The 26,754-nt window shown below is 43.8% G+C and overlaps 1 protein-coding gene across 3 annotated transcripts in view; it reads left to right on the forward strand.

Moving 5' to 3' along the window:
• PTN (pleiotrophin) overlaps nt 1-26,754 on the forward strand; it is an 86,571-nt gene that overhangs the window by 44,760 nt on the left and 15,057 nt on the right. For all 3 annotated transcript variants that reach the window (XM_077935078.1, XM_077935077.1, XM_077935079.1), the window contains 3 exons: nt 19,362-19,471; nt 22,175-22,348; nt 23,838-23,999. In XM_077935078.1, coding sequence (XP_077791204.1) covers nt 19,363-19,471; nt 22,175-22,348; nt 23,838-23,999 — 445 coding nt within the window. In that variant the 5' untranslated portion in view covers nt 19,362. The remainder of the gene's footprint in view (nt 1-19,361; nt 19,472-22,174; nt 22,349-23,837; nt 24,000-26,754) is intronic.

A 26,754-nucleotide genomic window follows, 5' to 3' on the forward strand; every position in this document is an offset into this window, starting at 1 on the left:
ATAATATTTTCTTACATGTGCTTTTTTGCAAAGCTCCCACTGTGTTTGTTTCCACCTCCCCCACCCTCTTTCTCAAACACACTCATATCAGGATAGAATTCCCTCACCTGAAGGAGGCATAAACTGCTGATTGACTCATTAACAAATCCCATCAAAAATAATGTCTATTTATACTAACAGCCAGGTGGGGGAAGAGGGCAGAGAAATCAGCAGGGACTAAACAAGGTGTCATGTGGAAGGATAATTACAAGGGGAGGAAGTTCACGTCAAAGGGCTGAAAAAATAAAGCATGTTAGAGTTGTGTGATTTATGTAGTTTTAGATTGCCAGCCGTTCCTCCCTGCCTAGGCACCCTAGGTTTCTACCTGCGTAATAATATACTGCAATCTACCCTAGGCTTCTGCTTGCGTAATCTCAGTCTCCACATCCATTCACCCACCCACATGCACACTATTTCTTGATTTATATTCACAGCTCTTCTATCCGTGCTTGGGTCCCAATCCAAAATGCTTCCTTCCCCACAACCCCAGTCTTTGGTCTGTGCTAAAAATTTAAACGGCAGCAGATCTGATGACAGCTCCTCCTCATCTCATCTATTTAGGATCACAATATCCCTCCCTCCGCAAAGTGAGATTTGTCTGTAATATGATCTAGCACACAGGGGGCATAGGAAGCGGGGTGCAGGGGGTGCGGACCCTTGGGTATCAGCCTAGGTAGTGACAAAATGGCACACTGCGGGGGGTGGCACTTACTGCGGGGCCTGACCTGCAGTGCACCCGAGCCACATGTCTCTCCTAGGAGTGACATGTTGGCTCGGGCCCCTGCATTGCTCAAAATGGCAGCATGGGGCTTGCGCCCACCAGGCAAACTCCATGGGTGGCTCGCCATACTGCCCCCCCTGGATGGATCGCTATGATGCCCCCATGTGGCACCCCTGTGGGTGGATCGCCCCGCCCGCACCACTCCGGGGGCTGGAGCACCTAGTTACACCCCATTTAGCACAATGGTGGCTTTTGGGGGGGGGGGTAAAAGTCATAGAACCATTCAAATGTGCACTGCAGTGCGTATGTAGCTGAAGCTGTGTCTTGGGATGGGATCTGTCTAATGGGCTAGGGCAGGCATAGGCAAACTCGGCCCTCCAGATGTTTTGGAACTACAACTCCCATCATCCCTGACCACTGGTCCTGCTAGCTAGGGATGATGGAAGTTGTAGTCCCAAAACATCTGGAGGGCCGAGTTTGCCTATGCCTGGGCTAGGGAATAGGCAGACGCATAGCACTGGCAAGGTGGGTGGTAGTGTCAGTCTAGGCCAGAAAAAATCCCCCAGGATTGTCACACACATCACCTCCTTATGCCATGGGTGACCCAGCTTAGTTTGATACCCTATGCACAGGACTGAGAAAGAGCCTTGGAGCGATTTTAACATGACTAATCAACATATGGGGGAACTATTGCAATTGCTTCCTCCTTTTGCAGTGTGCAAGTGAGCCTCTTCTGCAGATGTCCAGTTCTTTGAAAACAAATTACTTACCCAGAAAGTGACTGAAAAGCCAGCTCTGTGCCTCTGTAATTACAATCACATGGTGGGCTGAAAAACAGAAGTCATTTGCAACAGTGCATTTGTTTTCGATGAATTAATTTTCTCTCTCATTTCTTTATAGTTGTTCCCCTTCCCCCCCAGCCCATATCTTGAGTGTTTCTTCTATATATATTTTTTTCCAAAAGGGGAAACAATTTCCAGGATGGATCGAAACAGCTTGCATATCTGTGGAAAGATTAATAGAGGGCAGAGGTGAAAGGTCATAAGTGTCCATCTTAAACAGCTTTCTAATAATATTGTGTTTTTCAAGACAGTCAAGGGAATAGACCATGAATGTAGCAGACTTAATGAACAAATCAAATCTAGGGTAGGGTTCCATTCCTCTGGGTGTACCAGATAAATTCCACAATTTATGCAACAGAATTGAAGCCTTGTTTACACTGATTTTTAAAATATGCATACGTGCTGATTTGGAACACTTTGCAATCTTTGCCTTACATCTATGAGGGCAACTCCCTCTGAACACAGCGGGGCTCACTTCTAAGTAGACATGTATAGGACTTCACTAGTAGACCCTATGTTTGACCTATTGTGCTGCAGATGTAATGGTTTAGTGGGTGTAACTCTTACCTTTACAGGTAAGCTACATCCCAGCCATGCAAAAGTCAGGGTGGGATTTACATCAAACCACAAAAACAGACCTCTCCTTTCAGGCAAGCAAGAGGCATTATCACAGCTCAAGGACACATTCCAGCCACATTCCAACACAAAACACTCAAGAAGGAAGTGGAACAAGCCTAGCACTCAGCTAGAGTAAATAGCAATTCGGGTTTCCTCTAGTTTGCCATTTCTTCTGATCTATTGCTTGGCAATGAGTGGGGCAAGGGGAAAACTGCTTGGACCCATGCCTAGAAGGTGCCGGTCAATTGAAAAACTGCTTGGACCCATGCTTTCTAGGCACAGCACAAGCCGAAGTGTGGACGAACCCATCAAGTAGCTCAGAGGCTACAGGCTTGACTTCCCTGCACATAGTTCACAGTATAAAAGAGGCACGTGGACACTCACCCTAAACAATCCTGCACCTCCCTCATGATTCTTTCATTCAATTTTTATCAATGCAGAGGAGGGAAGCAAATCTCACCCTAGGCATGTTGTAGTCCACGGGTAGCCAACATGGTGCCCACCAGATAACGTTGTTGGGCTACAACCCCTATCACCCCTGGCCATTAACCATGCTGGATGAGACTGATTGTGGTCTGACAATGTCTGGATGGCATCACATTTGCTACTTGTGTTTTAGATTTTTTTTTAAGCACCAATTTCCCCACTTGCCTGGAGTCAATTTCATTTCAGATGGTGCACCAAAACCTTCTGCATGCAGCACAGCACCCGAACCAGGAGTCATTTTCCATTTTCTAGAAACAACAACCAAAAAATTGCAATTACATTTCTCCATCCCATTAGCTGCAGACAAAGCAAAATACAAAACCGTACAAAATCAATGCACAGCTGTATATTAAAGACTTCATACCAATCAAAGGGAGTTTCTCATTGACTGTATTGTTCGTTTCGTATCCACTGACCTGAATATAATTCATCAGGGAAGTCAATGCAGAACTCCCAGTGACTGGAATGGACTCTGAGCGTTATGAGCTCTATTCAAGGAAGTGGGAGGGGTTTTGTTTTTCATTATCATCTGAATTGTGGCTTCATCACTTTGAAGCTGTGAACTGAATATTTGCTGGCTATATATAATTGTGATGGCTCAAATGACAGATTATGCAAACATGAATTTAAGTAATAATAAAGAAAACAATGGAGCACTGAAGAGTTGTGCCTTTGAAAATCCCAGTGCAGATTCAGTCTTGAATACAGAAAAAGGGTGGTGGATTTGACCCACAGAGACTGGGGTGCAGATCCCTGTAGGCCTGTACCAGTTATTTTCCAATTTAGATTTTTTTGGTTGAAAATTGTGATGAGGAATAATTGGAAGGGACCACATCTAGTCCAACCCCTTGCAATGCAGGAATCTCAGCTAAAGCATCCATGACACAGGGCCATCCAACCTCTGCTTAAAACCACTCTTACTATCTGAAAGAGCTTCTTAGGATTGAATTGTTGTTGTTTAGTCATTTAGTCGTGTCCGACTCTTCGTGACCCCGTGGACCAGAGCACGCCAGGCACTCCTGTCTTCCACTGCCTCCCGCAGTTTGGTCAAACTCATGCTGGTAGCTTCGCGAACACTATCCAACCATCTCGTCCTCTGTCGTCCCTTTCTCCTTGTGCCCTCAATCTTTCCCAGCATCAGGGTCTTTTCCAGGGAGTCTTCTCTTCTCATGAGGTGGCCAAAGTATTGGAGCCTCAGCTTCAGGATCTGTCCTTCCAGTGGGCACTCAGGGCTGATTTCCTTAAGAATGGATAGGTTTGATCTTCTTGCAGTCCATGGGACTCTCAAGAGTCTCCTCCAGCACCATAATTCAAAAGCATCAATTAGATTGAATTAGAATCTCCTATCTTGCCATTTTTAAACAAAAGGAAAGGGGGGAGGAAGAAGGAACTATATTCTCCTATGAGTCTGTGAGGTACAAACAAATTGCTATCTGTTCACCAAGAACCCATTAGAAGTTGCTTCCTGCCACTAGTGATATGCTTTGTTGAGTCCTGCTTCTGATTAAGCACTTTGCTACTGTTAGAAGTGATATTTAAATTACTAGCAATTATCATAAGAGTCTTCTTTTTTGTTAATAATAATAATAATAATAATAATAATAATAATAATAATAACGATAATAATAATAGTGGCAATTTTGTGTTTTCCTGCAGCTTTATTTGCATTTAATTTGTTTTAAGTGGTAGCATGGGAAATTTTAATAGAAAAGAATATATATTTATTATCTGCTTGTTTACAGTAGCTATTCTCAGAAGGGCTTCAGGGACGGGAATGTTAGCAAAAATAGTGTAGGAATAAGTGACTCACAGATAAAAATTAAACAAAGAATCCCGAGGCACAGTTAGGACTAAAAGGGGAAAGATCAACTCGTGCTTTGGCAGAGCTCTGTATGGGGGAGGTAGAAAGAAAGAAAGGAAAAGGATAATTTGGGGTGACAAGTTGAGGGCTCATATCAGCCACTGCCTGAGAGCCATCAGCAGGGGACCCTAACCCTGCAGTGGAGAGTAAAGCATTTGTAAGAAGGCTGGACACGTGAATGCCTGAAAGCTGTCAAAAATAAATCAGTTAAGATAACAGGACTTTGCACCGCCAGGATATGGATTCTAAAAGCAACTGACACAAACTGAGTCTTTCACGCATTATTTCTTTTAAAATGCACACCAATGAGACTATCTCCACATTATTTCACACTTTTACACATTCTTACACCGTTATTATGCCACATGTGTTGCCATTCATTTGGATATGGAAGAGGAAAGAAAGTGATGGATGATGAAGGTGACAGACTGGTGGAAGAAAGCATGGGAGGATTTTCAAAATCAGAGCTGCCCATCTTATAAGCACTTACTCAGAAGTAAGTCCCATTGAACTCAGCAGGGCTCGGTTCTTTAGCACTGCTGAATCAGACCAGTGGCCTATCTAATCTCATCCTGTTCTCTGGCTAACCAAATACCTATGGGAAGCCCACAAGCAGAATTAGTCATGCATGGGAGTCATGCACTTTGGAGCATCATCAGAGCTTATAGTTGGCATCTATGTTTCATTCCAGCATGCTTCACTAGTGCCTATGGTCATATAATGAAGGAAAAGCATATTCAGAGTTCTTCTCCTACATGTCTGGCAAATGTTGGTAGCACCATTATATGTGTAACTCCGACATGGGTAAGGAGATTTTGATGGAGTCCCTTTATGGGTGTCTCTAAGGTGGTACTTCTGTTGAATACCACCTTCATATTGTTTTAATGAGAGGCAGCATCTAGATGTTTTAAATAAACAAGTGGTGCTGGATTTATTTGGCTCCATTTAATGTGCTTTATTATTTGTTTGTATGTTTTAATTACACCACTATTCATGAGATTTCAAAGTAGTTCACAGAATAAAACAATAAAACAACAAATAGACACCCAATAAATGAATGGTTCCGTGAAGAAAACCACCACAGCATTCTTTGCTCAACAGAGACATGGGAGATAAGGAATTCAGGGAGCACAGAGTGCAACAGCTAGGGTTTTCCACAGTTCACATCCTTCAGATTCTTCCATGCATACTTCACTTCAGTACCAGGGACAGCTCCATTCATGCCTCCCCATTGCAGATAATCATGCAGTGGTTGATGCTGAAATGATTAAGTTCTCATCGTAGTATAGAGAGCTGCCTTATAGCACGTCAGATTATTTGCCCATCTAGTCCAGTATTGACTGCTCTGGCAGGCAGGAGCTTTCTGGAGTCACAGTTTGGAGTTTCCCCCCATCACCTTCTGCTTGATATATACAGGTGACAGAGGTTGAACCTGAATTGCAAAGCAGGCACTCTTTCACCAAGCTGCGAGTCCTTTGCTTCTTGCTAATTTTGTAGGTTCATTGGAACACCCATGAACCTTTCAATTACACATTAAATGTTCAGTTCCATGTTTGGAAATGCAGTTGTTGTGATTAAGGTGATGTTTGATGGGATGGCATGTTCTACATTTGAGAAAAGGTGAATGCCAGGGCAGAGCTCTCTTTCAGCAGGCATCAGAGGCTAACATAAATGTAAAGAGATAGGGTGAGGCAGCGGCTCTGAATGGACAAGTGTGTGACACGAGGGGGTAACGTTCTGTTTTATTAACTCTCTGGTCTGCTAGGAGTTCTGACTTGGAACAAATGCATCTAGTTAAGACTGGAGGTGGAAAAAGAAGTGACAGATAGAAATGTTCTTTTTCGTTGTTGTTGTTGTTGTTTAAACAAGGAGTGGGGAACCTCAGGCCCAGGAGCTGAATGCAACCCCCCAGGTCTCCCCATCTGGCCCTCAGGACTCTGCCCAGGCTATATACCTCCCCACAAACAACCCCTCACTGATGCTGTGCACCCTCCTCAATAGCTTTTACCTGGCTAGACAATGTCTTTCAACTGCAATAATGCCTCTTCCTCAGATTGATGGATGGATGTGTACAAAAACCTCTCTGGTCCTTGCATGGCTGAAATGTAGGTACAAAAGGTAAGAGCTACATGCCCTGCCCAACTTTTGTCTTGGCTGCTGGAAGGCTGCTCACAATGAAGATTCAGGACAGAGAAAAGAAAGTATGAGGACAAGGATGGCTAGAAGCCAGGATGGCTATGCTCCCCCTTCATGGTCAGAGGCAGTAATGCTTCTGAATGCCAGTTTTAGAAACCACAGGAGTGGCGAGTGCTCTTGTGGGCACCTGGGTGCCTACTCTGAGTACAGGATGCTGAACAAGATGGCACATTGGCCTGATCCAGCAGGCTCACATTATGTTCTTACGCACAAGAGAATGTGGTCCTTGGGCTTTCTATGCACAATAAGGCAGGGTATTTTTGTTTCCAAATAAATGTTGTTGTTTTTAGAATAGACATATTCTAAAAAGGGGGAGGGGGGAGAGAGAAGCCCTGTTCTGCTAGAAGAAATCCTAGGTTCTCATTTCAGGGCTTCTCATAAACTCCGCTAACTCAAATGACTTCTGCTGATTACCTCATGCCTATTTCCCTTGCATTTTATTTCCTTTTCCTCCACCAGGGATCGATGGTGAAATGAACCATTACTTCTCAGTAATGCTTGTCCCTCATGCTCCTCTGGAGAAGCAACTTGACAGCACAGTTGTCTGAGGCAGCCTCTTCCTTCTCATTATCCGTCTCACGCTTTCGTGGCTCCGGCTACTGAGCTCTTATTAACTGCTGGTTCTCTCATTTTATTTCTCACTTCCTCTTTAACTGTCTTGTGAGCTCCACTCACCCCTTTAAACTGCTCTGAAACCCTCTTCCTTTTATCTGGTTCTCTTGTGCATTATCAATACAGAGTGGTGGTCTTGGTTTTTTTGCCCCTTTTCAGAAGCTGGCACTTGCTCCATGAACTCTAAACCAGGGATGGGAGGGTGTGTGGCCCTTCAGATGTTGTTTGGCAAGTGGAAGTTGGAGCAAAAAAACATTTGGAGGGCCAACAGTTTCCCCGTTGCTGCTCTAAATACGTAAAACTGCCTTGAACAGAGTCAGACCATATGGTCCTTGTTGAGCCTGGGATTTTCCACCATGGCAACCCTAACTCCCTGATGATTCTCCTGCCATCCCTTGTGGCCACAGGTTAGGCATGTTAGCAGAAGCAGCTGAAGAAAACAGACTGAATTCAGAAAACACAGGACCTGTCAAACTTTTAAACTAATAGGCCGAACAAAAAATGCTGTACCTAATAGTTTACAGGCCAAGTCCTATATATGGCAGCAGAACATACCAGGATAGGCTTCTAACAGAATGAATCTGCTGCCCCTTTTATACAGAATAAAGCAAGGCTGGAGGAAATTCATTTTGCTCCATGCAACTGCTAAGCATACAACATGCCCTGTCCTCATTATGACCCATGTAGGGATGTCAACTTGGATAAAATGGGGAGGTACACTCCATTCCAAATAATTGATCACATGACGTGGCACATGCACACCATTTGAATGGCAATGCCCATCAAGTTTGTTTTGGGGGGCATCCTCCAAAAATTTTTTAGGGGGCCTGAAGGGACCTTGCCCCCTACCAGTTGGCTCTTATAGACCCATGCTCTCTGGAAGCATCCCCGTGTGACTCCTGCCACTGTATCTGGTGACTGCATTAAAACTTTTAGAACAAATTAACCCTCAGCTTGCACTCTTTGGTTTAACCGATCTCCCCTTTCATTGTTGCTGCAAGAAGGACTACCCAAATCTGATGTCACATGGACACCCCTGGACAGGAGTGACTTCATCTAGAAGCCAAGTCTCAGAGGTAGATGAGAAAAACTGGGAGGCAGAATGGAATCAAGAGGTCCTATAGAGAGAAGACAAGACAGGAGTGCCTCTGGTCCATGGGGTCACAAAGAGTCGGACATGACTAAATGACTAAACAACAACAATAGAGAGAAGAGGACACTTGGTGTGAGGGGGGAAGAGGAGAGTGTCCGTGGATTTTGTAGAAGAACTACAAGCTGTGCATCTAGCTGAAAAGCCTCAGCTTGAGGAAGAAGGCAGCAGGAGAGAAGGCCCAGTGAGGAAGCTGAGCTCCACTTCCTCATCTAAACCCTTCTCTAATGGCCTCAATAAGACTTTGAGGGATAAGAAGGACTCTTTGAAGAAACAGAGCCTTTCCCCCCGCACACCAACCAAATCATGGACTTTCCTCCTTCAGCAAGTAGAACTACAGGTTAGGGGTAAGGAGAGAGAAGGTTCAGAATTATTAGTTGCACCTAGTATTAGTCCCACTCATAGTAGATCCATTGAAATTAGTAGGCATGACTCAAGTCCATTCATTTTAATGGGTCTTCTCTGAGTAGGACTAGCACTGGCAACCACCCTATATCTGTGACCATCTCTCTTTCTCTCTCTGATTGAATTCAAACAATTTCTGTGCAAGGTGGTACAAATCAGAGCAGGGATCGCTTCCAAGTGCTTCCTGGCATCTCAGTGGTCCAAGTGTAAAGAAGATGCTATAGGCAAATGTTTGCTTAAAGCAAAAGTAATGCCTCTGGCCCTGCCATACTGTCATAATGTCAGGATGAAGTGATGGGGGAGGGAAGGCAAACAGCAGAATGGTGAGAAAATGGAGGGAGACCTCTCTCTCGGTGTGTGTGTGTATTATTCATGATTTACAACACTTTCATCAATTAATAAACAATTCTACATTTGAATTGTCATAAAGCTATTCTGAGAAAGGCCCTGTCTTACAGTTCCTATGTTCAAAACAAGGACTCGTTTTAGCTTCTGATTTGGTTGCTCTCTCCTCAAGCCCATACACTTGGGCCAATGTTATGTGTCTGACTAGACATTTCCTTGCTTTGGGACAATCGACCCATTTATATCCCTCTACCTTAACTTGGTGCTTAGTCGAGGAGTCGTTCTTTCACATTGATTTTACATTTAAATGGAAATGTATCCAAAAACACATTTAAGAGCATTGGCTTCAGCCCTTACACGGAATCGTTCAGCCCTTCATTGGCATTGTGAATCCATCTATTTCAGAAACAGGAGCAGAACAAAAGAAGAATATTTATCTGGGATAATGAAATATTTGATTAGCTGCATGAACCAATTAGGCCAAGCAGGGATGAAAGAACAGAATGTGCCTTTGTGGGATTCTTTATTTCACACAGATCAAACCTTTCTGTAACTGAACTAGTCGCCCTTTTCTGGAGATAGGAACTGTATTACTTGATGGGGTGGAGGGAAAGGATGGTTAGAGAGGGAGAGTGCCAGTTGCCCAAACCTCCAGGGCTCAGGGTCCTTTCCAGCATAGCCTTCTCTAAATATATTCAGTTGAACCAGACAGAAAATAGGGGGAAATGCATATCTTCTTAACACTTAGGTAGCAATAAGAGATCTCTTTCAAAAATCCTAGGATTCAGGACATTGGAACGCACAGGCAACTTTCAGGGTCCTGCTAAGGCCCACTAATAATGATAATAATTTTATTATTTGTAGCCCATCCATCTGACTGGGTTGCCCCAGCCACTCCAGGCAGCTTCCAGCAAATATAATAATAATAATAATAATAATAATAATAATAATAATAATAATAATACATTAAAAACTTCCTTATACAGGGCTGCCTTCAGATGTCTTCTAAAGGCTGCATAGTTACTTGTCTCCTTGACATCTGACTGGAGGGTATTCCACAGGGTGGGTGCCACTGCTGAGAAGGCCCTCTGCCTGGTTCCCTGTAACCTCGCTTCTTCCAGGGAGGGAACCGCCAGAAGGCCCTCAGCGCTGGACCTCAGCGTCCGGGTAGAACGATGGGGGTGGAGACGCTCCTTCCGGTATACAGGACCGAGACAGTTTAGGGCTTTAAAGGTCAGCACCAACACTTTGAATTGTGCTCAAAAATGTACTGGGAGCCAATGTAGGTCTTTCAGGATTGGTGTTATGTGGTCCCACTGCTAATTTCTCGTTGGGGCTTGTTTCCAGTGTTCCAATTAGCACCTTCAAGTTTCTTGTGATTTTCTGCCATAGGCCCATGGGTTCATTTAGCTTTCAGAGGATGCTAAAATGTCAGACCCATCTTAGAAAGACATTCCTTCATGTATGGGGTGGGGGATGCCTCTCCCAATGTGTTTCCTGCCACCTGTGGTTCTTCAAAAGCCTTGTGTTAAAATGAATCAATGTAATAATTAATATAACCAATCAATTGACTAAAACCCTCCGGAACCCAATGGGACCACCTGTTCTAAGAGATGTGTGATCACGCCATGGCTTAATTTGACAGGCTATTACTGACTTGAAGTCCCTACCACATTAATCTACCTTAGTGTACATCTCTGTGCACAGACAACCCACAACCACAACATTCCCGTGTGGTGATGGGTGAATGTGACCAATTTGACTTCTCTTGGTTTCTCATTTTTCCAATCTTAAGTTCAGTTCTTCACATTTCTACATCATTTTTTGATTTTCTTTTTAATGAAAAATCATCAGCATTTTAGTGCAAATGTCTCCTAATATTTATGTTTGTATGCAATTTTGCCCAACACACACACACACACACATTTTTGCAAAGCAATTTACTGCATTATAATGCATTTCCGCATGTTATTTTCTACAAAGTATGCATTTTTGCACACACCTGACCCTACTATATGCATTTCTGTACACATTACTTGGCTGGAGAACTTCATCGCAAAATTCAGATAAGTGTGAATTTTGAAGATGACTATGTTTTGGTTCTCACATTCTTCCAAAAAGTGGGAATTGGGTAGCTCCTCCTTTCAATGTGGATTGAATTCCCCACCTTTCACTACTCCCATGTCTCCTACCACTCTTACTTGAGCTCTCAAAGTATGTAGGCGCAGGAATTCAATGCTGTGTTTTTATTTTAACCATGCTCCCCAGACAACATCTGAGTGTTCTGGCCTGGCTGGAATGTGTCATTGAACTCTTAAAACTCTTGCTCATCTGGATGTAGGATAAAGAGGACTGTGTGCATGCAGAAAGTTGCCTACTGTACAAAGGTGAAATTCCCATCAATGGCTCTGCTCCCTTTTGCCTCTGGCCCCACCCACTCGTAGCATGTGGTCCTCAGAAAGTTGCCCATGAAGAAATGTGGCCATTGGGCAGAAAAATAGTCACCACCCCCATCCTAGCCTGTGGCCTGCCTTGCTTGTCTTTTGTCATATGGACCTTTGTGCTTTAGCTTCCATATGTTGCCCTCAGCCTTTCTCCTGCATAGGAGTGTCCCTGTTTTCATTGTAAAATGTTGGAAGTTTTGTGAGAGCAAAGTTAGCCACCACTAGATATGCTGTATGCTGGGCCTCATACCGACAACAACAAAAGTTTTGTTCTTACAACTTGCTGAGGAGGAGATGGGAAGCAGCACTCAGAATCGACTCAGGCCCTCCTTTTGACAAATCACAACCACACTACCATAATGGGCTCTGAAGGTCCAAATAAACCCCCTTTTCAGAAAACTCCAGCTCCCCCTACTGGTTTAAGGATGCATTCTCTGAAACAGCTGTGTCCACCAGGGACAGCCCTTTAGGTCTAAAGTAGAAGCACAACCTGCTTTCCTGTACTACTCTAGCACAGAATGACTTAATTGTCCTGAATGGTCACCTCCTAATGACCTATTGTGAGAAAAAGTGGAATTAGTAGTGGCTGGACGTTAAAACATCTGGCAGCATGCGAACATAACAGACCTTCCATTAAAAGCATTTGTACTTGATCATCCATCCCTGAGCTATCAAATCATGGTTCTGGCAGCTTTTCCCACCAACACATGCATTATTCTTTTGAATTAAATTTAAACACATCCTAACAAACGTTGATGAATAGCTAAAGCTGCTGTTCCTGGATCATGAAAACGACCCCAAGAGCATCATTCCCCAGAAACAGGTTTTGCCAAGAGTCCTCCCGCTTTTTAAAGAATTGCCTTTACAGTTTCCTTTTACATCATTAGCACTGTGTAAATGATAAACACGACTGGCAGCTTGCAGTTCATGTGTTGCTTAGTTGTGTTTTTGTTTCATACCTGCTAATTACCCACCGTACTTCTAGCAATCGGGCACAAGAGGGAATTATCTAAGCAGATGAAGTTTGTCACGCGAGGATGAGCGAAGCCGTACAAGCAGACGTCTCCCCTTCCTAAAGAGATCATCAAGAGACATAGGAACTGCTTCCTGCTTCGCCCTTCCCAAAGTGAAAGCAACAACTCTTGGGAGGACTCTCTGAAATGGTTCAGAGAAGAGTGAGGTCAGGGCTGAGCAGCTTCACTATCTGCAGTGTTCCCATAATGCTTTGGCAACAAAATGTTACAAATCAGGATTGGAGGTTTCTGCGACTTCCTAAACAGCCTCGGCCCAGTATACCTGAAGGAGCGTCTCCACCCCCCATCGTTCAGCCCGGACACCCGGGCTCTGAGGGCCTTCTGGCGGTTCCCTCCCTGCCAGAAGTGAGGCTACAGGGAACCAGGCAGAGGGCCTTCTCGGTAGTGGTGCCCACCCTGTGGAACGCCCTCCTATCAGATGTCAAGGAAATAAACATCTGACTTTTAGAAGGCATCTGAAGGCAGCCCTGTTCAGGGAAGTTTCTAATGTTTTATGTTCTATCGCTTTTTATTATTATCATTATTATCTGTTGGGTGGGGTATTAATAATAATAATAATAATAATAATAATAATAATAATAATAATAATAATAATAATTCCATAGTAGGTGAATCCTTCTTAGGGAGATCAAACTACAAGCATCTATCTAGCGCAGGAAGGGGGAACCTTTGGCTCTTCAGGTGTTTTGGACTCCAACTCCCATCAGCACCAGATGGCATGGCAATAAGGATGATGAAAGTTGTAGTCCATATTGGGGGGGGGGGTGTTTGTAGGCTCCTCATCCCTGATCTAGTCCATTATTGGACTCTGACTACCAGCAGCTCTTCATGCTCTTGCAACCTGATCCTTTTTTATATATACGCCAGCAACTTAAAAGCAAGGCAAAGCTTACACCCACCAATGAGAACTTCACCCAATTTTTCCCTCCCTGTTGATAATTTATGGATGCAGTTTCTTTTCCCATGGAGGCTAGTTGACCAAAAACAAAAGCAAAAGACCCAGGATGTCTTTTTGGCACAGCACACCATCCCTTTCTCTTCTCCGCAGCAAAAAAAAAAAGGGGGGGGGGGAAAGGGATGGTTTGTTGCTGTGAAGTCATGTTGGGCTAGTGCAGGAGTTCTGTGCATCTCCCCGCAATGAAATAATCTCTCTCCTTTGCGCAATATGTTACAACACTTAGGTAAATGATGCAAGAAGCTCACAAGCGGGTGGGCATCAAAGGGTAAGAGGAAACACTGTGGTAACCAAGCCAATTCTTCTTGTACTCACTCAAAAAAGCCTATCCCACTGGAAGTAATGGAAGTAATGGAAGCCTATCCCACTGGAAGGTACTCACTCAAAAGCCTATCCCACTGGAAGTAATGTGGTGCATTTAAATGTGCATCTAGCTGCAGGTGCCATTCCCCTGCGTCACATGACTTTCAGTGGGATGCACATGAGGGAGCATCTCAATGCCAGGGAACATGCAACCCACTTGCCTTATCCATAGGGGCAAATTTATTCTTCAGCAACAGATTGCAAGAATGATGACCACGAACAGGTGTGTCAACACCATCATGAGACTGGATGCAGTGGAGGTTGGGGTGAATATGTTGCCTCTCTCCATTGCAGGGAATATCCATCTTTGTGGGAAATTCAGCAGAGGACTGCTCCCAAATGCAGGGCTATGCGAGGCTACCTTTTTGCTGCCAAACAATTGAAGAGTGGAACATATGCCTTAGGGTCCAATATGGGATCGTCTCACCTTGAAATGAGATTTATCATAAGAGGCATGCCTGGTTTCACAGTCTAATGTGGATATATTGGAAGGTGGCTGAACCTTCCTCAAGACTCGAGCCATTGACACCATTCATCCCCAGGTCTTGCATATATACGGAGTGAATGGAAGCAATCATTGGACTCTGTAATTGCTTCTCCCTGTTGCGGACAAAATCTGGATATTGTTGATGTGTGGGTGGGCTAAAAGACTTTGATCTTTGTCCATTCCAGTCTGAAGTGACTTGCTCCATAAGCCCCTGGACTAATGTGTGAATCGGAACTTAGTTGCCTTCTAGCTTTGAACTTCCCAAACGTTCCAATGCAAAGGTCATATTTTTTTTGGGGGGGTGTAGAAAAAGTACACTTGAAAACAAGTATTTTGAGAGAGAAAAATATCAATGCCTGTTCTGAGAAAGATTGCATTTTAAAATATTTTTAATGAGCATTTAAATGTGATTTCCTGCAAAAAAAAACAACCACAAAAACTTTGTCTTTTAATGCCACAAATAAATGAGTCAAAAGGTATGGAATGGACTAAAGGGTGAAAAAATGGGAAAATGCTATGGGCTGGAAGTAGAGTGATTCACCATTTCCCAGGTGGGACCACAAAATCTAGAAAGCATGGAATATAGGGGGAATCAGTCTTTTTGACCTAGTGGGCACATAGGCAACTTCACTACTCGCAGGGAGCGAACTGCCAGAAGGCCCTTGGAGCTGGACCTCCGTGTCCAGGCTGAACGATAAAGGTGGAGATGCTCCTTCAGGTATACAGACCAAGGCCATTTAGGGCTTTAAATGTCAGCACCAACACTTTGAATCGTGCCTGGAAACATACTGGGAGCCAATGTAGGTCTTTCAGGACTGGTGTCATATGGTCTTGGCATCTGCTCCCAGTCACCAGTCTAGCTGCTACATAGGGCTGCATATGTAAGTAACAGCACCTTGAACTTGGCCCAGTAACAGTTTGATAGCCAATGCCAATCCTGCAAGGAGGGTGACTTTTCGCACCTTTCCTGAATTCAGAACAGATGGAAATGTGGGTGTCCAATCCTGGCATCTAATGAAACATGGGCATGTTTGATAGGGCATGTTCAGTGCCTGAGAGGCAAAGCAAGTGCAAACAAGCAGTGAGCAGGAAGAACAAACAGTCCCTCATGCATTGCGGATTCTTGAGCAAATATTTACAGAAACCTTTCATGGGCAACGTAGGAGGTACCAGTGGGTACATTTGTGCCCACGTTGGTGACCCCTCATGCAAGATTTGTCAAATGATGCTTGGGGAATGGAGTGTACAAAACGGATTCTTCTTCGCAGATTACTGTAGTGTCATAACGGGGCTTTTCAGGGATGCTGTTACATCATCATCTCATGGCCATACAATTAGCTTTATTGCAATCAACATCTTTATGTATTAAAATATGTCCTCTAACGCCGAAGAAGTTAGCACTTTATACTCCCCGATACTGGGCTTCCCTTCACAGTAGTGCACATCAATAGCAATTATGTGACTTTTCAGCGAGAAGGCAACCAGCAGGAGACACTTAAAAGTGCCAAATGACATTTTCAAACACATTTCATGGTGAGAATTGCTTCTTCCCTTGTCGGATTAGAGACAGAGTCCTTTTACTTTCTTTTCAATATGAACTTAAAGCCTTTGCTTTTGAAGACTGGAGGCTCATTTATGCACTGCTTTTGTCTTGTGCTGAAATCGGAGCGATGAAAGTCAGTTCCCCCATATCAGTGTGCATAAAATTTATTTGGGAGTGCACTGTCCTCCAGTTGCCCCCATCTCCATAGGGTGGGCAGTTGGAGGGTGGGTAGAGAAGAGATGGGGCACCTGTGGATCTCCAGATGTTGTCAGAGTCCTCTGCCCATCAGTGCCAGCAGGCAAGGCCAATGGAAAGAGGTGATAGGAGTTGTAGTACAGCAACAACTGGAGAACTGCAGGTTATGCATTCTTGGGGTAGAGGACTGTTTCTTGGTGCAATTTCTAAATTTGAATCTATACATATACATTAGTATATGTAAATTGTATTCAAATCTCTGCTGTCTTTTGTTCTTTCTCTTGATGATGGATTTCCTCTTTTCTGTAGGTGCATCAGGGCCCCCCCTGCATAGCATAGTATTAAGGGAGTACTCTCTCTTTCAAATGAAAGGTTTTATTATTATTAAATCTTTAAAAGGAAAGAAAAAACAATGTACTAAAGTTAACATAAAAACTGAAAAAGAGAAAATAAAGAAGAAAGAAGAAATGAAAAGAAAAAGATTTCGTTTTTTAATAATTTTTTATTAGGTTTTACATTTTTATCATATTGCAACATATCAGATCATCAAACTCAATAATATACATTCCCCCAATTTTGCCCCCCCCAACTTCCCTCAACTTCCTCTTCTGGTGCCCCCCCATATTGACTCCCCCTGCTTGCTTTCAGATATCTTCATACGGTAGCTCTATATTAATTGTTGTTGTCTTTTATCCGTCTATCCTCATCTTTATAGTTTTTATACTTATTCTTTTATTAATTGTAAGTGTTTACTCAATCACATTTTTTTTTCTTTTTTTCTTTGAAAAGAAAAAGATTTCTGATTCTCTGACAGCTACAGTATCTATAAAGGTAAAGGTAAAGAGACCCCTGACCATTAGGTCCAGTTGTGGCTGACTCTGGGGTTGCAGCGCTCATCTCGCTTTATTGGCCGAGGGAGCCGGCGTACAGCTTCTGGGTCATGTGGCCAGCATGACTAAGCTGCTTCTGGCGAACCAGAGCAGTACACGGAAACACCGTTTACCTTCCGCCGGAGTGGTACCTATTTATCTACTTGCACTTTGATGTGCTTTCAAACTGCTAGGTTGGCAGGAGCAGGGACCGAGCAATGGGAGCTCACCCCGTCGCGGGGATTCAAACCACCGACCTTCTGATCGGCAAGTCCTAGGCTCTGTGGTTTAACCCACAGAGCCACCCACGTCCCATACAGTATCTATAGACTTATGCAAAAGACGTGCCCATTTAATCATGCAATCTTTAACTTGTTCATCTTCCATTTCAAATTTCAGCCAGTGTTTATACAGTTTTTATATAACATGTTTATCATCATTACACAATTGCATCTCAAAATCCATCTTACTTTGTTCCATGCCCCATCTTTTAACCAAGCTGTGGCAAAACAGCATTAGAAAAAAGGATGAAGATTATATCTCAACCTGCCCCCTAATTCTACACTAACTGACCAAGCTGGTGCCCTCTAGATGTTTAAGACTACAAGTCCCATCATGCCCAAGCAGCACACGTCTTCTCAGAGGAAAGTCCTATTGAGTTCAGTATGACTTATTACCAGAAATGTGGGTTTTGCCTTGCAACCGGATAATGTGGTCTGCTCACATTCACCAAAGCAAAAATCGGAGAAGGGGGAACTGCAGCAACAGAAATGCTGTAGAATCCAGATGCCATGGTTAGCATAAAAGCTGATAATGGAATAGCATGCGGCTGTTTCAACACAAACAGCTAAAAATGCCTTTGAGCTTCTCATAGGTTAATGCTTTTAGGCAGAACAGAATGCAAAAGAGACACAATTTAAAATAAAAAGCACCTTTTTAAAAAGAAATTCCGTCCCCCCCCCCCCATTTGCAAATAAGCTTTTCATGCTACATACACAGGACCATGATCTAGAATCACCTTATACTTTGCTCTTAGATTATTGCTTTTGGGGTTTTGCTGGTATTATAAATTGATGTTTATTATTGATACATTATCATTGTGTTTTAAAAGCTTTTTAAAAACTGTTTTCTTAAGACTCAGTATAAACTACTTAGCTTGTTCATAATAACAGTGTTCCTAAATGCTGAAAATAATGGATCCCACTTCTAGTGATTTGGGGGGCAGTTGTTGTGAACCTCTTCATATTGTTCTGAAACTTCTATAAAGTTAGGGGGGGGGAGTATGCCATAAGTCAGGCAGGGCCAATTTTTTGACAATTCTTATATTCTTGGCAAAATCTGCATATTTGATACAGCCAAAGTAATCATTCTTTTTCTCTCCTTAATACACATACAATAACAACAGCAGCAGCAGCAGCAGCAACAACAACAACAACCTTAATATTCACAGTGTTTCAACATTCTTCAGTAGGGCTGTACAACCAATTTGTCTGAATCCCAAACTGAACTGAACTGTTTATTTTAACCATTTATGCTGAATCTGGATTGGGCTGAGGTAGTGACAGATCGCTACAGAGAGGCTTGAGTGGACCCAAATCAATTTGTAGCCATTTATGCCAATCCATAATGAGAAAACCACATACCCTCCAAGCGTCCCTATACACCAACTCCTAGGGGCTGAGGTGTGTCTTCAGCTCTCTCCAAAAATTTTATCGGGGGGCTCAGCACCCCCAATATTGAGGGGGCTGAGGGTGGAGCTGAGAGCGGCACAGCATCAGTGACAAACTTCTCCTGAGCATGAGAGAGGAGGAGCTATAGCCACTGAAGCTACACAGCATTGGGCTCCACGCTCAGCCTCCTGCCCACAATGTTGTGCTTCTGTCACTACCTCCTGCCACTGCTGCTGCTGGTGCAAGGCCTGCTAGGCTGCTGCTGCCACTGCCACCACAAGGCCTCCCAGGTCGCTAGAAGAACCTTCGACTTTGTATCAAATCTGGGGGACATTTCTTGGAGCTCATCTTCTAGCTTCCTAATAAGATCCTTATCTCCTTGTACGTGAATGTGCTTTATTCCATTAGCAGTACACTATGAGTACAAACAGTGGTTTATTTAGTCGCTCTGGAGCATCTTACCTATATATTGTCTGCATATACCATGTATTGCCTTCTGATATATTACCCGCCTCTTAATTCCCAGAATGCAGAAACGGCAAGAACAGAGTCGTGTATTTACAGCTGTCCTCTTCGCGTTTATTTTCCTGCTAGCAGCCGTGAGCACTACCGAGGCAGGGAAAAAAGAAAAGCCAGGTAAGGATGCTATTGCTTATTATGAGTAATTTCAAAAAGTGAGGAAGTTTTCACTTTACTTGTCTGTGTTGGTATACAAAGTGCTTTTTCCCCCGTCCCTTTTTCCCTACCTTGACTAGTTGGGGAAATGTTGGGAGGAAGAATTCAACATCTTGCTATGTTGGTCGTTTCATCATCACAAGCATTTCAGCTTGCCAGATGGAATGATATGCTTCCCCCCACATCCTGTTCTGGGCTTCTCCTGTCCCCCCCCAGCCAGTTTTAGGGGGCACGAGGGGAAGAAGAATGTCCTACTGCAGAATTCTGTGTGCAAGCTTCCTCTAATTTCACTCAGGTGAATCCTGCCCATTGTCATTAACACCATATATCAGTCATCTCGGGATGCAGGTGGCACTGTGGGTTAAACCACAGAGCCTAGGACTTGCCAATCCGAAGGTCAGCAGTTCGAATCCCCGCGACGGGGTGAGCTCCCGTTGCTTGGTCCCTGCTCCTGCCAACCTAGCAGTTCGAAAGCATGTCAAGTAGATAAATAGGTACCGCTCCGGCAGGAGGGTGAATGGCATTTCCGTGTGCTGCTCTGGTTCACCAGAAGAAGCTTAGTCATGCTGGCCACATGACCCGGAATCTGTACGCCAGCTCCCTCGGCCAATAAAGCGAGATGAGTACCGCAACCCCAGAGTCGGCCACGACTGGACCTAATGGTCAGGGGTCCCTTTACCTTTACCTTTATCAGTCACCTAAAACACTTTGTAGGCACATCTCTACATCACAGCCATGGAGATGATGGATGGACAGCAATTGCAGGGCTAGAGTGCTGGACTGCCACCCCACTCCTATGTATGAAGAAAATATGGACAAATTTGTCCATTTCATCCCTCCAGGTTTCTCATTTTCCCAATCTTAAATTAGGTTCTTAATAATAATAATAATAATACCCCGCCCATCTGGCTGGGTATCCCCATTCACTCTGGGCGGCTTACAACATATCTAAAAACATCATCAAAACATCAAGCATTAAAAACCTCCTGATACAGGGCTGCCTTCAGATGTCTTGTAAAAGTTCTATAGTTCTTTATCTCCTTGACATCGGAAGGAAGGGTGTTTCACAGGGAGGGCGCCACTACTGAGAACTATTTCTGCAACCATTTGCAATTTTCTTTTATATATAAATAAAATCCTCATGAATATTTGTTGGTACTTTGGCCCGAATTTCCCCCCATAAGCCTCTGTTGAAACTTCAGCTAAGCTGGGGGAAGCCTTTCCATAGGGTTTGTATGACAACTTTCAGGAGCGCCATCACAGCAACCCAGGCACAAGGATCCATAGGGCATGCAGTTTCCCATGCATCCCGTAGATCTTACTTGCATATCAAAGTTCTGATAGTGAGGCATCGCCATTGTGAGGCCTTGCTACCACCAGGGTTTTGTTTCATTTTAAGTGTGGGGCTCATAGGAAATGGGATTTGGGAGACCTCAAAGAGTGGTCACCCTCTGATGACATCATCAGGAGAGTGATTTCTCATTAGCTCAGAATGGAGGCCACCTTAATTCATGCCTGGATTGAAATGAGCCCAAATTAACTAACTTTGGCTGAGCCCACTGCAAATTGAGTCGCATGTCTCTATTCACGGTAGTGGTCATCATTTGGTCATATTACTTATGCTATGGGATGAAAATGTCTTGTTTGGTTCTCAGGATTCATTTGAAGGATAGGAAAACTACTCAGGCTTTTCAGGTCCTGTGCCTCTTTCAAAATTTGCCTTGTGCCTCATTCAAAACCTTACGGCAAATATTAGGGTTTTATTGGGCAGGCTCCTCAACTCTCTCTTCTCCCAGGGGACAGATTCAACTGATGTGAGAATGTCAAGTACTTTGTGCTTTGTTATGAAATACAAAGAAACCATTAACTTTTTTTTTGACAAAGTGACTAGGGACTTGCTGAAGTGACAAGTTGCTGATGCTGTGTTTCATTGTAAATGGCAATGGAGGAATTGAATGCAGCAGAATCTGACATCCCTGGAGTCGTCGGCTTACAGCAAGGAAGAAATATAGCATCATATCTTCAAAACTGTCTGACTCAGGAAGGTCTTGGAATGGCTGCATTGCTACGTGAGGGAGGGGAAAACTTTTGAGAAAGAAAGGGTTGCTGAACCCCAAGATCAGTTAATTGTAGCAAAGAACTAGCTCTGATCTTACACAGTTTGATCATATATAAGTGGTTAAGCAGGGGAATCTCAGACTTGCCTCAAGGTTTGTATTAAGCAGAGTACAGCAAGGATGCAGTTACCCAGTGTCGTAGCACTGGGGAGGGGCACAGGGGCGGCTGCCCCAGGCACAAAATTGTTAGGAGTGCAAAGTTTTGACACTCAGTGTTGCCTCAGTACAGCTGCATGCTTCCATCGCTAGGCTCTGTTGAAAACAACTTCTCCATGCAAACGAGGAAGTGACCTCTCCAGACAATGGGACAACTCTTCTTTTCTTATCTCTGCTGCTATGATCACTGGGTGATGCAAATGCCATTAGGCAGTTGAATGCCTATGTGTACTCCATCCATTTCCTCCCCCTCCACCTGGCGCAGCCATGGTTGCTGGCAACCCACGCTACACCGCTGCAGTCACGTCCCGTTCCAAGCAGTCAGTCCACACTTTAGGTGCACCCTGACCTTTATTTTCTTCTGAGTTGTGTTCCTTGTGGTTCTTTCCAGAGAAGAAGGTGAAAAAATCTGACTGTGGAGAATGGCAATGGAGCGTTTGTGTCCCTACTAGCGGAGACTGTGGGCTAGGGACCCGTGAGGGCACCCGGACTGGAGTTGATTGTAAGCAAACAATGAAGACGCAAAGGTGTAAGATCCCCTGCAACTGGAAGAAGCAATTTGGAGGTAATGTTTACAGGGTTGAGATTAACCATTAGGCTAAGTATGAGTACATACCTTGAACCATTTGTTAGATTAGGCGTTGCCAATATTTCTGAGCCAGAGGGCGCCTTTGGAATTTTGAGGAAGCGCCGTGGGCGCCGGCTACAAAGTGGCCACCATGTGATGGCATATCAGAAAAAGGAAGCTGTGGAGACGTCGTAGGACAAAAGTGAGTTTTCAAGCTCCATTCATTTCTCCAAAAGTTCAAAAAAGAATCAGAGTGATTTTATTTTTTTAAGATGGCCATGTCAGACTGAGTAGGTTAATTAGCTCATCAAAGTCTTTGGGAGAACAGGAAATTTTGAGCAACAGGAAGTCAGTTTGATGAGACAGTTAAATGATAAAGCAATGGTGAAAAGTAATTAGGAGCAACATTCTGTTGCCTTCATTTGCTGGAGATTTGAGCATATCATCATACTAAATTAGGCATTTCTCTTCCATTAGGATTAAGATTTGTGGAGCGTTTATTTTTCTGATGCAGGGTGAAAGGAAAACCTAGTGAAAATGCAATATCCCACAAGGCAATTTTCTGTAGTAAAGCATAAGTAAAGGCAGACAGGTGAGCAGACAGATAATTTATTTGGTTTCATGATCATGCTGAAAAATTCTGGGCATGAGGAATTCACTTTTTGCATTTGTCTGCGTGTGTGACTTGAGAAGTTCTGCAGCTCCCCAGACTAATGTGCAGAGTGAAACACAGTTACCCTTTGGATTTTGCCCTTCTCCAAATTCTGTAATGCAGATTTTGGCTTCAAAAAACCAAAGTCCCCTGGGAAGAGGGATTGATTGCTAAGCTCCTTTGGGAACTGTAGCTCTCGTGAAGGGAATATAGTTTCCCTAACAACTCTCAGAACCCGTAATGAACTACAGCTCCCAGAATTCTTTAGGGGGGAAGCCATGACTGTTTAAAGTGGTATCCTAGGCATTTAAATGCATGGTGTAAATGTGGCCTCGGAGTGTGGCCCTAGAGTCCAGCAACATCTGGAGCACTAAAGAAGAAGAAGAAGAGAATAGCTTGGATTTGATATCCCGCTTTATCACTACCTGAAGGAGTCTCAAAGCGGCTAACATTCTCCTTTCCCTTCCTCCCCCACAACAAACACTCTGTGAGGTGAGTGGGGCTGAGAGACTTCAGAGAAGTGTGACTGGCCCAAGGTCACCCAGCAGCTGCATGTGGAGGAGCAGAGACACGAACCCGGTTCCCCAGATTACGAGACTACCACTCTTAACCACTACACCACACTGGCTCCCCATCCCTGATATAAAAGAGGTTGGTCCTAGATGACCTAACATAAATATTAGCAAAAGTAACTGGAACAAAAAAGCAATACCATTCTTGCCCTGTTTGGGAAGGAAGCTACCCTACATACAAGGATGTTCAAGTAACCATATTTTGGTCTTACCTTTCAACTGCTGATAATAACATATTATGTGCTCACTTATTTTTTTGCAGCGGAGTGTAAATACCAGTTCCAGGCATGGGGAGAGTGTGACCTAAACACTGCCTTGAAGACTCGAACTGGGAACCTCAAGCGAGCCCTACACAATGCAGACTGCCAGAAGACGGTCACCATCTCAAAGCCCTGTGGGAAGCTTACCAAACCCAAACCTCAAGGTAACACACATGCGAAAATCATTGATGTGGAGCCTTTCCCATCATTCCATCATTGCTCTTGGTCTCTTTGAACTCTTGCCTTGGCAGGGAAGGGCCATAGCTGAGTGGCTTGCAGTACAGCTAGCCCTAGATTCAGTCTTCAGCATCTCTAGTTAAAAGGACAGGTCAGCAGGGGCACAGGCCTGTTTGAGAGCTGACTAGAGTTTCGCAGACTGTGTAAGCAGGAACAAAAAACTCAGACCACAAAAGGGAAATGGACAACCCAGTTTTACCGAGTGCAAAACAATGAACATATCCACAAAGCCATCATGCAACCATTCAAAACAAACATCCACAAGGCTTCAGCCAAAAGAGGGAATATAATTACCATTCAAAGATGGCTCCCTGCAAGCTAAAACACACCTCCAGGAAAGAGTAATCTTCAAGAGAAGACTTTTCTGATCAGTCCAGGCCAACGATTCCCCAGTGGAACAGACAGACAGTCCTGCACTGTGTTCTCCAGGGACAATGCCTCATATTCAACTGGCAGAACTGGAGCTATTTGTGTCAGATGTTATTACTTGCTTAATTTCCCCTATTTTTTCCTACACCCCACACTTGCAAAAATTGGCTGATCACTTCATGGTACCCTTGCATGGAGGGACGTGGGTGGCGCTGTGGGTTAAACCACAGAGCCTAGGACTTGCCGATCAGGAGGTCAGCGGTTCAATTCCCCGCGACGGGGTGAGCTCCTGTTGCTCGGTCCCTGCTCCTGCCAACCTAGCAGTTCGAAAGCACATCAAAGTGCAAGTAGATAAATAGGTACTTCTCTGGCAGGAAGGTAAACAGCATTTCCATGTGCTGCTCTGGTTCACCAGAAGCGGCTTAGTCATGCTGGCCACATGACCCGGAAGCTGTATGCCGGCTCCCTCAGCCAATAAAGTGAGATGAGCGCCGCAACCCCAGAGTCAGCCACGACTGGACCTAATGGTCAGGGGTCCCTTTACCTTACCCTTGCATGGTTTCATTAACTACCACCCACAAAGCATGAAACCTCAATCAGATGTATTGGTACGCATCAGTCTGAAAGAGGAAGGAATGGAACCAAAAGATGGAATCAAGCCATCTCTTTACATTGGCATCTTCCTCTGCCATTTCTGTTGTTGACAGAATCCTTCAGCATCCCTTGCTGCAGCTCCCATTGTTGCATCACCCTCTAGCCAGGTTGAACTAAAGACTACCGATGAAATGACTGGCCATGGCATTCCTTTAGAATAGATCTTGTCAATGCATCTTATATTGTCTGAAAGAAACTATTGATAAAGGAGATCTAGGATTTATAGACAATTGACTGAAAGTAAGGTTTGCCACCATAAAACGCTTAGAGGTTTTGTTACAATCAAGAGGTATTTAATACATAAGTTAAGAAAGGGAACACCTCCTTTGGCTGTGAAGGATAGGGAGTGTTGCCTTAAAGATAAAACTAAGCCATTTTGTCAAGGTCTAAGAAGAAAGGCAAGCTGTTGAAAAAAGTTGTAGAAAGAATCTTTTGGTTTTGTAGGTCCCCAAATGACAAATGTTCTGATAAGATAAATCTGTGTGCTTGGTTGAGCTATATTTAGGGTGATCTTATAATAAGAAGGGCATTATCTGTCCTTCCCCTTCTTGTCTTTTAAATTAAAAACCTATTTATTCTGCCCTGAAACTTCTATAAACACTGAAGCAGTTCTAGTTCATGGTTTGGAATCCTCCCCTCCACCTCTACTTTTCCTTTCATTGGATTCCTTCTTCCTAAACCATGTCTACTTCCTTATCCTTCCTAGTGGTTGATTTTCGACTTTGACTCTGCAGCCAGGAACACGTTTCTGTTTGCTGTTTAACTGTAATATACAATGCCCAGGTATTGTTAGACACTTATTACTGTAATGATGTTTATAATGCTGCTGCTGCTGATGATGATCAGGATTTTGGACAGCTTCAGAAAAGTGAAAAATGTGAAGGAATAATTTACCATGTAAGCCCCAGAACACAGAGATCTGCATGCTCACAGGCATACCTGTGTCAATCCCAGATAAATAAGGTTGTTTTTTAAAAAAGGAGAAGTTCTAATTAATTGGGTCTTTTAATGAACTCTGCAGCTGTAACAAGTGCTGTGTGCACAGGGGAACTGATAGCAGGAACTGAAGCTGTGAAATGTACCACTGTGTCTAAGACAAGGAATTGTGTGACCATCACAAAAGGTGCGCTGCATGGATGCTTGTTTACTGGTTCAGAGTTCCTGCTGCCACCTGAAAAACAGGAGAGCCTAATCAAATATCGCTGTTTTCTTTTGGTTTACTTGCTCTGGATAATGAGATGGATGCAGGATAGAAAACAAAGGAGGCAGGAGCCCTTTAAAGCTGTGTGTCTCAAACATTTTACCTTCAGGGAAGACTTCATGCTGACAGTTTTGTCTCTGTACTGCAGAAGATTTGAGGAAGAGTGGGGGAAGGAATCATGACGACTCCATGCAAACCAAGAGTAGAAGCTAGAAAATACCCACCACTGTTCATTAGCTGTACATTGAGGGAACATAGTTCAGTTGGTAGAGCATGAGATTCTTAATCTCTGGGTTGTGGGTTCAAGCCCCACCTTGCGCAAAAGATTCCTGCATAGCAGGGGGTTGGACTAGACGACCCTTGTGGGCCATTCCAACTCTACAATTCTATGATTCTATATATATATATCCTGCAGGATTGGGCCAATGGTCCAACTAGTCCAGCATCCTGTTCTTGCA

Source organism: Podarcis muralis, chromosome 10, assembly GCF_964188315.1.
Source record: "Podarcis muralis chromosome 10, rPodMur119.hap1.1, whole genome shotgun sequence".
Classification (NCBI taxonomy): Eukaryota; Metazoa; Chordata; class Lepidosauria; order Squamata; family Lacertidae; genus Podarcis; species Podarcis muralis.